The sequence below is a fragment of the Xenopus laevis genome, chromosome 9_10S, assembly GCF_017654675.1.
Source record: "Xenopus laevis strain J_2021 chromosome 9_10S, Xenopus_laevis_v10.1, whole genome shotgun sequence".
Lineage (NCBI taxonomy): Eukaryota > Metazoa > Chordata > Amphibia > Anura > Pipidae > Xenopus > Xenopus laevis.
In genome coordinates, this window is record NC_054388.1 from 80,210,729 (window position 1) to 80,226,871 (window position 16,143).

Sequence of the window (16,143 nt, forward strand, 5' to 3'; positions counted from 1 at the left end):
TTTAAGGGTGGACGTATAAAGCAGAGCACAACGGCATTCCATTTGACTCTACAATTCTAGCAAATAGATGGTTCTTCAACTGCTTGTGCTCCTTCCGTCACAGCTTTCACACACTTGGCCATTGTTTGTGATGCTCTGGTTATAGGATCTGCAGAGAAGATTCCACATTAAAACATAATTAACATTTGGTATATATTTTAATGCCAAATTTGTTACACTTGGAGGCGCATTTATATGTTTTTTAAACATGCATTTGATTTTACTCAATTCAATTGGCGGTAATTTATTTAAAAAATCAAATATGTAAAACTCAGACAAATTTAAACGACCTTGAATCAAATTCGATTTGAATTCGACCATACTCAATTTGAGTTTTTTCCGAAAAATACTTGAAAGTCAGGAACATCTCCAAATTGGTCACTGGATCTCTCCTATTTACTTATACAGGAATTCGGCAGGTTTTAGGTGGCAAATAGTCTTAAATCTCAAAAATTGAAGTTGGTTTAAAAAGAAAAAAAAAAAAAACTAGAATTGAGATTGCATAATTCCCTAGTCGAATCTGACAGTTTTGACCATAAAAAAAGAAAAAAATTAGAATTCGAAACTTCAATTTGACCCTCAATAAATCTGCCCCTTAACATGGATCTCCATATTTACTGGGCCAAGCTTTGAATAAGAATGGGTATTTTTGAGTTCCAGCTGCTGGAATAGGTAGTCAGAACATGTTGTCCGTAGGTACTAAGTTCTATGCAGTGAATGTGTAAGGTTTTGCCCTGTTTGTGGCAGTTAGTGATGCAAATAGAGTGCAAATGCTGAATCGGTAACTTGTTCGCTATGTCTCCACTAGAGACTGACCGGGGGAGGCACATTTATCAAGGGTCAAATTCATGTGAATTTTTTAAAACTCCCTAAATTCAATTAAATTCGAAATTAAACACAGAAATTTATTAATAAAATCAAATTGTAAAAACTCGAATAAATTTAAATGACCTGAAAACTGAATATCAAATGACATTTAAAAAATCAATAAATAAATCTCGAATCGAGTTTGGATAATTTCCTAGTCGAATTTGAGAGTTTTGACCAAAAAAAAAAATTCTAATTCTCAATTTGACGTTAAATGATATACATTTTGGCAAGGTATGAATGTACAGTATCACTAAGTTAGATTCAAAAAAAAACATTTGTACTTAAAATAAAATTAATCTTATCCCCATGGCTTTCCCTGGATAGATTTTGAAATTTAACACTTTTTAAATCTTTTTAGAACTTTTATAAAGTTGTGTAGCCTTCTATTAAATAATAGCAATGGGGTCTCGGATACTAAAGGAACTCTACTGTTTACATCACTGCAAGACTTGGAGCCTTTAAAAAGTTGTTGTAAGGGTGAATGAGCTAAGTACCGTACTGCCAAGGAAAGACTCCAAGAGGTATGAAATGTATAATGAAGTGTTTTACAAATACAGCGATTTACTAACCTGTCATGTAGAAATCCTTAATTGCTAGTTGAGGGGGAACCAAAGGATCTGCCAGAATCTGCTGGTTAACAAGCTACAATAGTAATTGGAAAGAAAAATCAATATGAATCTGCTACATATATATTTTCTGGAAAGGAGAGAACATGTTATGAATAATACCTTTGCAAGCTCTGTTGCTTGCTTGAAATAATTAGCTTCTTCCACATCATCATACCGCACCAGGTTTGGAGATACTTCTTGCAACCTTTTCCTTACACCATCATGATCCTCATATGGTAACGTGACACCTGCCAACTACACAAAATTGTTTGTTTTGGTAAATTACACCTGGATTTTGATATAGGTGCATAGAGTGCTGTAAACTGGATTGGCACTATATATGCATAGTTTATATATAGTAAACATAGGTACCTCAGAGATAGCTCGGATGATTTTCCAGTCCTCTCTTGCCATTCCTGGTGGTGTCACAGCTACAAACGTCCTCTGAGCTCTGCCTTCTGTATTGACATATGTTGCAAACTTCTCTGTGTAAGCTGCACCTGGGAGAATAATGTCTGCCATGGGTGCACCTGTATCTCCATGATGTCCTTAAATTTAAAAGAAAAATTTGACAAATATTACAAATTAAATGTTTAATATTTATTACTGACATAATTAATTCAAGTTCTCGTACACAGACACAGATTATATCACATATTAAATTACACATGCAGACTTGTTTTACTTGAAGTTATTGCTTAACACCAATTACAGTGCCTATAAAAAGTATTCGCTCCCTATGAAGTTTTTTTGAATTCTCATAAACATGGAATCTACAGTTTATTTATTTTTTTTTAACTTTTCATGTCAAAGTAAAAACAAGTCTCTTGTAAAGGGATTTAATGAACTACAATGAAAAACACAAAATAATTAATTGGCTTGGGACTGTGCGGATAGGTCTATTAGCTTTATCTATATATTCTTGCTGGTATGATGTACTTTACCTTGATAGATGATAAAACAGTCTTTAGGCAAATCTTGGCGTGTTATGCAGCCAGCATCTGCACCAAGTAAAAAGAGAACCTTTGGAGGATTTTTCCTTATGGCATCCACTCCAGGTTTGTAACCAATATCAAGGGCAGCAACCTGACTTGCAAATCTGTAGACAGAAAAATCAAGGTTTGTGTAAAAAGATAGGAACATTTAGTTTAGCTAGTAATATGTAACCATCTAAAAGGATTATATTCCTATATTCTCTACATAAAAAGAGCTAATTGACCAACTCTTCTGTTACAATACAACTACCAAATGGAGGTGCCTTTCTGCAATGCAACAGTTTATAACCAAATTACTGGTCCAAAAGACAACAAGACGGTTCTCACATATCTTCGTTTCCCCTAGTTATAAATATCGTTCAACCTCCACGGTTATCAAAACATGCAGGGAGTTGTACTTTACAGCTGGAAGGCAGTAATATGGAGAGAGAGAGAGAAACCTGGATATGACTATACTGTTTGAACAGACCCTTTCAGTTCTTATAGGTAATGAACTAAAGCAGAAAGTTCATATTATGCACAAAGCCAGTTTTAAACAAACCCTAACACCAAATAATTAAAGTGTTTTGAAGCAATTAAAATAGAATGTAGTGTTGGCCTCACTGCTGTATTTGCTTCAGAAACATTATTAAACTAAAAATAAATAAGCTGGTGTGTAGCCGTTCAAAGGAGAAAAGAAAGTAGATACAGTGGTGTGAAAAACTATTTGCCCCCTTCCTGATTTCTTATTCTTTTGCATGTTTGTCACACAAAATGTTTCTGATCATCAAACACATTTAACTATTAGTCAAAGATAACACAAGTTAACACAAAATGCAGTTTTTAAATGAGGGTTTTTATTATTTAGGGAGAAAAGAAACCCAAACCTGTGTGAAAAAGTAATTGCCCCCTGAACCTAATAACTGGTTGGGCCACCCTTAGCAGCAATAACTGCAATCAAGCGTTTGCGATAACTTGCAACGAGTCTTTTACAGCGCTCTGGAGGAATTTTGGCCCACTCATCTTTGCAGAATTGTTGTAATTCAGCTTTATTTGAGGGTTTTCTAGCATGAACCGCCTTTTTAAGGTCATGCCACAACATCTTGGGTCATTGTCCTGCTGCAGCACCCAAGATCACTTCAGCTTGAGTTGACGAACAGATGGCCGGACATTCTCCTTCAGGATTTTTTGGTAGACAGTAGAATTCATGGTTCCATCTATCACAGCAAGTCTTCCAGGTCCTGAAGCAGCAAAACAACCCCAGACCATCACACTACCACCACCATATTTTACTGTTGGTATGATGTTCTTTTTCTAAAATGCTGTGTTACTTTTACGCCAGATGTAACGGGACGGGCACCTTCCAAAAAGTTCAACTTTTGTCTCGTCGGTCCACAAGGTATTTTCCCAAAAGTCTTGGCAATCATTGAGATGTTTTTTAGCAAAAAAAACATCTTTTTGCTTAAAAGTGGTTTGCACCTTGGAAATCTGCCATGCAGGCCGTTTTTGCCCAGTCTCTTTCTTATGGTGGAGTCGTGAACACTGACCTTAATTGAGGCAAGTGAGGCCTGCAGTTCTTTAGATGTTGTCCTGGGGTCTTTTGTGGCCTCTCGGATGAGTTGTCTCTGCGCTCTTGGGGTAATTTTGGTCGGCTGGCCACTCCTGGGAAGGTTCACCACTGTTCCATGTTTTTGCCATTTGTGGATAATGGCTCTCACTGTGGTTCGCTGGAGTCCCAAAGCTTTAGAAATGGCTTTATAACCATTGAAATTGAACTCAGGTGTGATAAACCACAGTTAAGTTATTTTTTAACAAGGGGGGCAATCACTTTTTCACACAGGCCCATGTAGATTTGGAGTTTTTTTTCTCCCTTAATAACGTAAACCTTCATTTAAAAACTGCATTTTGTGTTCAATTATGTTATCTTTGACTAATAGTTAAAGGAGAAGGAAAGCTATGGAGGCATTTTATTGCCAATAGATTAGCAGCAATAGTGCAAGCTAGAATGCTATATTTATTCTGTAGAATGTTTTACCATACCTGAGTAAAAAGCTCTAGAAACTCTCTGTTTGTTTAGGATAGGAGCTGCAGTATTAAAGTGGTGTGACATCACTTCCTGCATGAGTTTCTCCCTGCTCTGTACTCAGATTACAGTAGAGAAGGGAGGGGGGGGAAGAGGAGCAAACTGAGCATGCTCTTGCCCAGGGCAATGGGGTTTAAGCTGAAGGCAGGAAGTCTGATACAGAAGCCCATGTGTACACAATAGAAGGAAAGAAATGCAGTGTTTCTTTTGACAGGGGACTCAGAGCAACATTACTTTGGGGGTTTACTATTATATTTAGATAGACCTTTCTGATAAGGCTTACTTAGTTTTAACCTTTCCTTCTCCTTTAACGGTTTTTGATGAGCAGAAACATTTAAGTGTGACAAACATGCAAAAGAATAAGAAATCAGGAAGGGGGCAAATAGTTTTTCACACCACTGTATACTTTGTGGGAAATAATGGTGTTTTGCTTGTTTATATACTCAAAATAGTTTTTCCTGAAGCAAACAGATCCGTTTTAGCAGTGCAGGGCAACATTACATTTATTTTACATATATTTTAATGACTATAAAACACTTTTAATGGTGTTATAACTTTCCTTTAAGCGAGTCCTCACCTCTGAAGAATATTCAGGACTTTCCAATCCTCACTGACACCACTACTACTCCTTGCATTTTGTGCAATAGCAGAAACAGCTGCATGGATTGCTGCACCATCTTTACGTTGTACGGCACTGCTGCCAACCACCACAATGGGTTTCTTAGCTTGGAAGAATATCCGGAAAAAAAAATCAGAAACAACCTATTCTCCATTTACCCCATCACATTGTTAGTCAAGACATACTCCGGCACAGCAAGAGCACTCTTCCTAGATTAGTTACCCTTCCTGATGATAACAGGCACAATAATAATTAAAACTTTATTAGATAACATATGTGACAGAATTTACATAATATGATACATAATGTATACATATTACATATGTAGGAACTTTGGCTCCTAAAACTATCAAAATTACTTCTCATTAAGAAAAATCACATGGTAAAAGATGCAGACCTTGCTAAAAGGATGTTTTCCTGATGCTATTTCCTTCAGTATCTGAGGTGACTCTCCCAAATGATCATAGGTGTAAGTCAGTTCAACAGGACTTCCTACCAAAGCCACCTGCAGGTCATTGTGAAGCCAGCTGGAAGAAAACAGCATTTATGAGAATGTTATCTGAAAATGGTTTAAAGTGGACCTATCAAGTTTATTTTGCCTGACAAATACATTAGATATGAACTTAGATACTATGGGGTATATTTATCAGAGCGAAATCTCCACAGTCCACTGGAGTGAAATTCCATCACTCTCCATTCATTTTATGGGATTTTGAAAGGCATATTTATCAGAGGGTGAATTTTCACCCATTGATAAATACTGTAGTAAAAATCCCATAGAATGGAGAGCAGCAGAATTTCACTCTAGTGGACTTTGGAGATCTCCAACTTCACTCATTGCTAAATATAACCCTATTTCTTAAAATGACAGGTCCCCTTTAAGGTTTGTACTAGTTTTAATAAATAAAGAATACTGTATGTGTAAAGCCAAGATGTTTTGCATATATATATATATATATATATATATATATATATATATATATATATATATATATGCAAAACATCTTGGCTTTACACATACAGTATTCTTTATATATTGAAACTAGTACAAAACTTAAAGGGGACCTGTCATTAGTGAAAAATGTATTCAGCAGGCATGGACAACCTTTGTGAAATTACCTTTTGCGAATTCTAGCATTAAAGAGGGGAGCTTCATAGCGAGGGTTAGTGCCAACCAGCAGCAGGACATCAGCTTCTTCAATGCCAGCTATTCTTGAATTTAGCAGATAGTTTGAACGGAGATCAGTTCTGTTTTATAAAGCAGTCAGTTAAAAAAAATATATAAAATAAATGAGGGGAGGGAATTACAAAACAATTTTTAAATGGGACATTCTATAACATAATTAACATTAACTTAAAAGGTGCAAGTGTGTGGGGTGTGGTGAGAGCATAAAGAGAAAGGGCATTGGTAAAGGGGAGTGTCGGGGAAGTTGAGCAAATAAAAGTATAGAGGGGAGCAATGCAGAAGACTAAGGCATTTTGCACAGATGGACTGTCAGCCAAAGGGTAAGTACAGTATAGACAAGTGTGGAAGCAGTTGGGTGACAGAGGTACAGGACACTGAAAGGGAGAACTGTATGTATAACTATAAAGCGCTACATGAATATGCAGCACTGTACAAAGTAGAAAAGTACAAGCAAAATAATAAATAACAAGCATAATAATAAATATATATAAATATACAGAGATTAGGTACCATGCTCTAAAAGCCACAGTAGAAATAAGGTCCCTGCCCCATAGACGTTACAATCTAAGCGGGTGGATAACATACTGACACAATCTAAAGGGAAAGTGTACAAATGTTTGGGCACTGGCTCTTAGGTGCCAGGACTGGACAATATATGTTCTAGTGTTCCAAAAGGTAGGATCTGACTTTGTTCTAGAAAATATTGAGCAGGTGTTTCCTATGAAGGTATTCAGGGATCAAATTCCAGAGGTAAGGAGCCGCAAGGCAGAAAGGTTTTAGATGAGAGTTGGCAGTGAGCGTGCATGGTTTAAAAGACATTGGCTCTGAGAGGAGTAGTGGAGACAGCCAGGAATGTATAGTGAGAATGGGAGTGAAGGGCTTTGAATCTTAGCAGAAGTATTTTGTATGCTATCTTTTGCTAAACAGGCAGTCATGAGGATCATAGGGATTTACTGGGGGGATGAACAGTTTACCTCTTAGGAGAGAGCTGGAGGATTCTAGCATCAGAGTTTAAGAGCTCTGGATTTAGGAGAAACAAAAGGTTATGGGATCTGCCTACTTCCCAAACCAAATCTTACAATTTATCTCCACACTGCCTGGTCTTTCTGTAAACTTGGTGTGGTGTGTCCAATATGCAGAACATGCTCTAGTTTCTATTATTTTAATCTTGGGTGACAGAACTTGGAACTACTAGCAATGTCCCTTCATATTCATATGTACCTACCCAGCACCAGATGTGGGGAAGACTTCCTCTGTGCACAAGGTGTCAGAATTCAGCCTGTTCAGCAAATCTTTAAGAGCTACTAGAGCTTCGGCATCCACAAGACCTCCTGCAATAGCAGCTACATCTTTACTCTGCACTCCTTGCAGCTACAAAAGAAGAAAAGTAAACTAGACCTGTAATATTTAAATAGGAGATACTGAAGAAACAAAATGTTGTTACATTTACAGTACACTACAATATTACAGATCTTTCTGCTGTTATTATACATAAATAAAAAATGCAGCACTCTCAGTGGGTTGCCTTTAACACTATAGATGGCAATTTTGCATAAGGAAAAGTAGCTTGAACAAAACAAGTCCTTGTATTTAAGGGTGGTGGCAGATGTGGAGATTATTCACCCAGCGACAAATCTCCTCTACTGCGGACGACTAATCTCCCCAAACTGATTCGGCAAGAATATGAATCGCAGGTGGGATCGCTTCGGATTTCCGAAGTTGCTTATCCAAAGCGATCCTGCCAGCAATTTGTATTCTTGCCAGCGGGAAGGCAGTTTGGGGAGATTAGTCGCTGGGAGACTAATCTCCTCATCTGCCACCACCCTTAGTATACAGAAGGGATATGTGTCACACCACTATAACTTAATTCTGAAGATTAGATCTATAGAATGCATTACCACTCCAGCCACCCGAGTGAGAACATCTTCCCAGCTTGTATGAACAAGATGACCTTTTTCATCCCTGATCATTGGTTGAGTCAGTCTCTGGCGTTTCAAACCATCATAAGCAAATCTGTGAAATTCAAAAATGTATACAAAAAGATCTTCTTTAAATGGCTGGCTCTATAACATGGCTCTGTAGTTAACAAAGACTCGTCATACTGCTCTTTTTCAGTTGTTTTTTACAACTAGGGTAGCAAAAATATATATTCAATCCTTTACTAACTGCTAGGATTCCTCAAGTACTTCAATGTTTAAAAATTTAAAAAAGGGAGTAAACTAAGGTTAACAGATTAAAATCTGACCAAAATGTTCCAGGTAAATCAATATTTGAATTTGTGTCACCTAGTTTTATCAGAAATCCATTCCTCGTTAATATTCTCATGCATTTTTGGCAAGATTCTCATCACTTCTCCACCTCTTGTGCTGATCACAATGTTGCTGCCCAGTGCATCCAGAACATCAATGCTTTCTGTCTTTCTGAATGACATGGGTAAAGGGGAAAAAAACTGAATAAAATTTCATATAGAATAAAATTGCATCCTACAACTGCAGCCTTTATGCTTTCAAGATATTCCCTATAAAAACAAATATAAATGCTCTACAAAAAATATTAATTGTAATGCTGTTAAAGACTAAAGAGGATCATCCCCCAATAACTTTAAAAATGTAATTCTAAGTAACTTTCCAATATACAGTAAGTAAATATTTTAGTGGTAATAAATATATTTGTAAAAGTAATGGCTATTGGTTTATCACGCAGCTGACAGCAACCTGTCCATCCAATGAATACATAAATCCATAGGTGTACCTTGTTTCCCAAGGCCGAGCTGTAAATGCATAAGGTTTGGATGTTAAAGCTCCCACGGGACACAGGTCAATGATGTTTCCAGAGAGTTCAGACATGAACATCTTTTCTACATAAGTGCCAACTTGCATATCATTGCCTCTGCCAGTAGTTCCCAGATCATCAACTCCTGCAATCTCACTGGCAAACCTATTAAGTTCATAGATCACATGTTAAAAGTAAAGAATGTTATGGATGAAATTAAAGGACAAAGAAATCCCTTTTCCCAGATCTAGTATGTCTGTCCCCCTTGCTGTACCCGATCTCTAGGTTTTTGTTTTTCAAAAATACCTTGTACTCCCATGTGGTATTCTCTGCTAGGTCTATATAACACCGCTCTGCTGCAGGTGCCGTTTTATTTTGTGTTAGGTAAAGAAGATGGCCTGTTACATGAGCCAAAGGTTCTCTGCAGCATCTGTGTCACAGCTTGCTCCTGAATACAATGCGGATTTGCTGCTTCCTTATAAAGACTGCACAGACTTGCAGTCTTAGGGGCACATTTACGAAGACTGGTAAACTGTGTTTTTTTTTTTGTTTTTGTTTTTTTTTTGTGAGAAAATGATCAAAAGTCACAATTCTCAGCAAATTCGCCGATTTACTTAAAGTCGAAGAAGACAATTTGATAGTGAAAAAGCTCAGTGCTAGAGAATTTTTTCACACTGTTCGCCAAGTGAATGATCGTAAATACGCAAATTTATCAAAGTGTACACTTTCCAATACATTAGCCTTTTCACCAAAGTCTACTTTGCCTGGTTCTACCTGGCGAATTCTTAAGTATGAAGCTACAACCTCAACATTACTCAGTCAATGACATATCCAAAATTCAAAAAAAGTATTAATAAAAAAGGAAATGTGCCAGCATTCATTTGCCAGGAGAAATTTTTGCATCATAGCGAAATAACGTCTGACATAGTTGCGTGAAGTATGGCGAAGCCTTCCAAAGCAAAAATGCAGACCTAAGTAAATGTGCCCCTTAGTGCAGAAGTGATGGACTGTTGAATTTTTTCTTGATTTAGTCTAAAAAAAAATGTGGCATTTTCACAGCTAAAGAATGGCAAATGGAGTGCTCTAGCGTGCTGCAGAACTGAACTAGGTCTGTCCAATAAGTCATAATAATTAATAGACATTCCTTGTCCTTTAATACAAAATGTTTGCCCAGGGACAAAAATGTTATCTTCCGTAATGTAGTACTTTCCGACGCCTTTCTTTTGTAACTGTAAATCTGATCAGATCCCAAATAAAAAATGAATCATTACACCAGCATTTACTATTCCTGTTCATAACAACCCCAATACCTTATGCAGCGTGTACACTGGATACAACGAGTCATAATGGTCTTGACTAGAGGCCCAATGTTTTTATCCTCCACAGCACGCTTTCCATCTAAAAAACGGCTCCTGTCACTGCCGAACATCATAGACTGATCCTAGAATAGTAAAAGTTAAACTGTAAACACAATTTTATTGCAGAGTTTAAAAAACTACATTACTTTAGACCCTCAATTTTGGAAAAAAAAAATTACATAAATAAAATACAAACCTACCCCACCAAAAGCACAATGTATTAGTAGATCTAAAAGGTTTCTAAAGATCACAAAGAAAACTGAAACGTTAGAGACTACTAACAAAATGCAGTGCAAGGGTTGATTTTCTCAATATTGTTTACTGTTGAGACAACTTTCCTGCTGAAAGACTGTCATCTGACCATAGCCAAATGGCCAGATCACACTGTGAGTCTAAGGGGGTGGACAGAGACAGACTAGTATGGTAACATTTCAATCTGTGAAATCAGGTATGTGCCCAACTGAATGAGCTCATTGTTGCTGCCAGAGGAATAATAGTTTTGCTGCTGAAGATTTTCGTTCCAAGTACCTGACTTGCAACCAAGCATCTGTAAGTAAGCAATGATTCTTACTGAGGCAATGGTAAGCAGGTTTAACGGAGTTAGGAATGTGTCAGGGCCCTTTTATATGATCCATACATTATCGCTCAAGAGAAAAGCCTCTCCATAGAAACACACATGGGCCAGTGAACAGCATAAGCACTGTCTACACCACAGGCAAGGGGAGCAAGAAACGGTTTAAGCTGGAGAAGCTTATTTAATCCTTAAATATGCATTTAAGTAGCAAGGCTTAGTAAAATTTATGAGCAGTTTAATCATTTTAAGGTGTCTATATGCCATAAGTTTATAATGCTGTGCATACTGGGCTTCAAATTTTGACATTTTCAGTGTAGGCAGGAAAGCTATGCAGACAACCTGAACAGATAGTGCTACATATTCACAGGCATTGTTCTCACATTAAACACTACATATTTATGAAGGTGTACAGCTATAAACTGACAAAAGCTTTAATAATTTATGTGGTCCACCTGTAAATCACACTCTCCTCCTTGATCACAAATAGGGCAGTCCAGGGGATGGTTTGCAAGCAAGAATTCCATTACACCTTCCCTATTAAAATAACAAAATTGCATGAGACCCACAAGAAATACAGTATTGCTAAATACAGCGCAAGCACACCTTTTTTAATCAAAAAGACCTGCATCTTAGCAGGGTTCTTGTTATTTTACCAGTTCAGATGAACAAGACTTGACAAATACAATGACCTCCATAATGTTTGGGACAATGAGACATGTTTTTTGATTTACCCCTCTGCTCCTCAGTGTGTAAAATTTTAAATCAAACAATTTAGACGTGATTAAAGGGCACATTCCAGACTTTAAAGTTTTGCATACATTTCAATTTCACCATGTAGAAATCACAAAACCTTTATACAGTCACCCTCAATTTAGTTGATCCAGGGAATGGTCCGATTGCCATCTTGGAGTCAGGAAGGAATTTTTTCCCCCTCTGAGGCAAATTAGAGAGGCTTCAAAATTTTTTTTTTGTCTTCCTTCAACAAGCAGTTAGGCAGGTTATATATAGACCTAAAAGGTTGAACTTGATGTACGTGTGTCTTTTTTAAACCATTATGGAGGGCACTGTGTTTTATTACAGAATTATAATTTGTTGTGTAAATGAAAAAAAAAAAACACACAATGATCAAATACCGCATTTTCTCTATTTTAATAACTAGTGAATGATTTTAAAAGAGAATTAAACCTCCTCAAAGACAAAAGCCGCCAGTTCCCCGTATCTGCTTCCTCCCAGCATAGTCTATTACTTTCATAACGCAGACCTATCCATGCAGAGTAGAGCAGCGGAGCTTATAACTGCCATCTTTTGTATCTTCAGATCCTCTTCTGTCCCTTCAGTGATTTACTGAACTTTCTAGTGCATGCACAGTTGCCACTAATATTGGACTGGATCCAAATTCACATGTGCCAAAAAGTTCAGTGTCAGTAAATCCTCACAAGAAAAAATTTCAGAAGATACGAAAGATGGCACCTGAGAACTTTCCTCCGCTGCTTGCATCAGTAGGTCAACATTATATTCAGGGACACTTTTTCAAGTAATAAACGATGTAGGAGGAAATAGAGAGGCGGGGGGGGGGGGCAATGGAGAACAGTCCATGGGGGCTTTTGTTCTCCTCTAAGCAGACTTAAGGTATTATGATCCAAATTTTAGGATACCAAACACTGGCCCGCCTGCAAACAAATACCCCTTATTTCTTAAAATATGGCAACCCTCGATAGATTACAGATTTGGAGGGACTCTCCTCTCATCTATCATACTGGGGAGTAGAGCTGAATCTCTATTTCTGTTCCATTATATGACTTGCTGTATTCAAATAATGTGATTTAACCCACTTCTCTCTTCTTTTACCTTCCATATTATATATGATGCTGTAAACTGTTTTATTATGCAAGCAATAAAAATATATATATTTTTTTATCAAACAATGGGTCCCGAGCATTCTGGATAACAGTCCCATACCTGTACCACCATATTTATAAGGCACCATATTCCATAATAAAACAAAGTATAAAATCACCGCTTTATATATTCAGAGAAGTACCTTACCTAGCTTTCCTGGTTTTTTCAGAGTTTGTCAGTATATTCCAGCCCTTCATCACTGGCATAGCACAGGCAGCAACAGGCTGCAACCATATGAGAAATCAACAATAAATACATCAGAAATTAGAAGCAGCTTATCTACATAAGAAAGAAACATTGGTGTTGAAATATTTGTTAGCAACAAATATCATCTTAGTATAAAGCAATACACCCCAATATTTTTATATAGAAAATGTTACAAGGTAAAAGTTTATTTTTCATATGGTAAATGTTTATGCAGTTTGTGAATTGACAAAATAATGCAGAAAATAGGCTACCAAAAATGATTAGGATCATAGCTATTTAGAAGAAAAGGTTATACAGTTATGGGACCTGTTATCCAGAATGCTCAGGACCTGGGTTTTTCCAGATAATGGATCTTTATGTAATTTGGATCTTCATACCTAGAAAATCCTGTAAACATTAAATAACCCCACCAGGCTGGTTTTGCTTTCAATAAGGACTAATTATTTATCTTACTATTTTATTATTACAGAGAATTTTTTTTTAATTTGGATAAAATAGGAGTCTATGGGAGAAGGCCTTTCCATTATTTAGAGCTTTCTGGTTAATGGGTTTTCGGATAACAGATCCCATACCTGTACACAATATTAGAATATTTAATATAACTATAGCCTATCATCAAGATTAAAGGGGACCTGTCCACACATAAAAAGCTGTATAATAAACGTCCTTTTCAACGTGAAAATGAAACCCAAATTCTTTGTTATTAAAGCATCCATACTACTTATAAACAAGTCTCTCCTCTATGCCTTAGGCATGGGACAGGCAATTATTTTCATTTTGCAATCTGCACTTCCTAGATTTCACTGCATTCCCCACATCCCCCCTCTGCCTCACCATCTAATTATATAGCCAATACATAGGCATGGGTATCAGGCACATAAACAAGTTTTGGGCATGATGCAAAGCTTGCCTTAATAACAGTGTCCACAAAATCTTACCTGCCTGCTAGATGTAATTGTGATTTCCAAGATTAAAAACAAAAAAAAGATTTAAATATTTTGCTTGACCAACATCATAAAATAGGATTTGGAATTATTTTTTAAGGTGACAAATCCCCTTTAAATTAAGTCTTGAAATGGGTAAGGGAGACTTGAGCTGCACAAACAGCAAAACAAGCTTACCTTGGGAGCTTTCTCTATTTCCACAAGACACATGCGACAATTTCCAGCAACTGATAAACGATCATGGTAACAAAAGCGAGGAATTTGCACGCCAACCTTTTCACAGGCCTTAGAGAGCAAAGAATTTTTATTCGTGGAATGTGGTCAGTAGTCATAGTCAAGCTGCATATAAGTTATAGAAAAAAGACACAGCAAGCAGATGGAAAATGGACATCCTTTTATATCTAGTTTTCAAGTCATCAGCACAAACAAGTTGACCATTTCCGTCAACAACCAATTTGCACAGCACCTGTCTATTTGTTCTACAGGCTGGTTAATCATATAACATTAAAGTTGGCCCATACATGCCCAATTTTCATGGAAGATGAGAATCGGTGTAACTGTTATATACTGAATGGTAACTGAAAAGAGATTCTGTCATGGAAAAACATGTTTTTTTTTCAAAACGCTTCAGTTAATAGTGCTTCTCCAGCAAACTTCTGTACTGAAATTCAGTTTTCAAAAGAGCACACTTTTTTTTATACTTAATTTTAAAATCTGACATGGGGCTAGACATATTGCTAGATTCCCAGGTGCCCTTAGTCATGTGGTTTGTGCTTTGATAAACTTCAGTCACTCTTTACTGCTGCAATGTAAGCTGAAGTGATATCACCCCCACTCCCTTTCCCCCCCAGCAGCCTATCAACAGAACAATGGAGAGGTAACAAGATAACAGCTCCCTGGTATATATGAAAGAGCGAGATATGAAAACACAAGTCCCACTGCGACTCCTTTACTTACACTGAGATGGAGAATAAACAGACTATCTGAAAGCAGTTCTATAATGAAGTGCTGGCTCCTTCTGAAAGCACATGACCAGGCAAACTGACCTGAGATGGCTGCCTACATACCAATATTACAACTTAAAAAAAATATTTTACTTGTAGCTTCAGGAATACATTTTTACATGGTAGAGTAAATTATTTGCAGTGTAAACAGTGTAATTTAGAAAATAAAAATGTCATCATGACAGAATCCCTTTAAATTAATGTAATTCTTGTAGCTAAAAGACAAAGCAAGAAATGGAAAATTACTACAAACAGAGCCCTGAAAATATTGCATGTACTAGAGGGTCTTGGAACCACAATAATTTGTTTTTACAAATTGCTAAGACTTCATCTTGGGAGTGTAGACAGATGATACAAAAGATACTAAGGAAAACCTTTTCTACCCACCTTTTAATTCGACAATTTAAGACTATAAAGTAATTATGCCAGCTGAACTTTAAAGTCATGGTACAGAACATTATAAACAAATTATGATTCAAGTGCATTTTCTAAGATGTACAAGAAACTTTATTTTTCATAACCTACCTGTAGCACTGTAGTGCCTGGTTCAACCATCACTGGTTTTCCATCAACAAACACCTCAACCAAATTGCTGGCAGCAGTTGCAGTTGCCCGTACTTAGACAAACCAAAAAAATATTTTTTTTTAGAAGAGTTTGAAGCAATTCAAAAGACAGAGAACAATGGGACAAATAAAGTTTTGTGTTATAACGCCTGAAAAGATGAATAACTAAGGCAGGGCATAATATTAAGAAAAGCAGGAAAAAATGTTTTTGTGACAATATCTTACGGATAGCTGACTGCAGCCAAAGCATACTAAGAACAGAGCAGGTTCCCATTAGTCCTATTTATATTAGTTATACTCATATGCAAGTCTGCTTGATAACAATGGAAAACTCTTTGTAACTTCTTTCAGATAATGGTGCAGAGAACAGGCTCAAGAGACATCCCTTGCATTACATTATGCTTATGAATTCATAACTACATTTTTTACTGATAGTCTAAAG

The 16,143-nt window shown here is 36.8% G+C and overlaps 1 protein-coding gene across 2 annotated transcripts in view; it reads right to left on the minus strand.

Annotated features, from left to right (window-relative positions):
- Positions 1 to 16,143, minus strand: part of ndufs1.S (NADH:ubiquinone oxidoreductase core subunit S1 S homeolog) — a 20,592-nt gene continuing 4,449 nt past the window's right edge. Inside the window, exons 3-19 of one of the 2 annotated variants that reach the window (XM_041579114.1) lie at positions 15,663 to 15,754; positions 14,311 to 14,418; positions 13,130 to 13,206; positions 11,536 to 11,617; positions 10,462 to 10,592; positions 9,131 to 9,316; positions 8,665 to 8,799; positions 8,278 to 8,392; positions 7,605 to 7,750; positions 6,313 to 6,441; positions 5,591 to 5,720; positions 5,152 to 5,294; positions 2,462 to 2,616; positions 1,890 to 2,065; positions 1,638 to 1,772; positions 1,479 to 1,551; positions 1 to 148 (exon numbers count right to left, since the gene is read on the minus strand). In XM_041579114.1, coding sequence (XP_041435048.1) covers positions 57 to 148; positions 1,479 to 1,551; positions 1,638 to 1,772; positions 1,890 to 2,065; positions 2,462 to 2,616; positions 5,152 to 5,294; positions 5,591 to 5,720; positions 6,313 to 6,441; positions 7,605 to 7,750; positions 8,278 to 8,392; positions 8,665 to 8,799; positions 9,131 to 9,316; positions 10,462 to 10,592; positions 11,536 to 11,617; positions 13,130 to 13,206; positions 14,311 to 14,418; positions 15,663 to 15,754 — 2,105 coding nt within the window. In that variant the 3' untranslated portion in view covers positions 1 to 56. Of the gene's footprint in view, positions 149 to 1,478; positions 1,552 to 1,637; positions 1,773 to 1,889; positions 2,066 to 2,461; positions 2,617 to 5,151; positions 5,313 to 5,590; positions 5,721 to 6,312; positions 6,442 to 7,604; positions 7,751 to 8,277; positions 8,393 to 8,664; positions 8,800 to 9,130; positions 9,317 to 10,461; positions 10,593 to 11,535; positions 11,618 to 13,129; positions 13,207 to 14,310; positions 14,419 to 15,662; positions 15,755 to 16,143 lie in introns of both variants that reach the window. The other variant, XM_018239014.2, reaches the window with a different exon arrangement.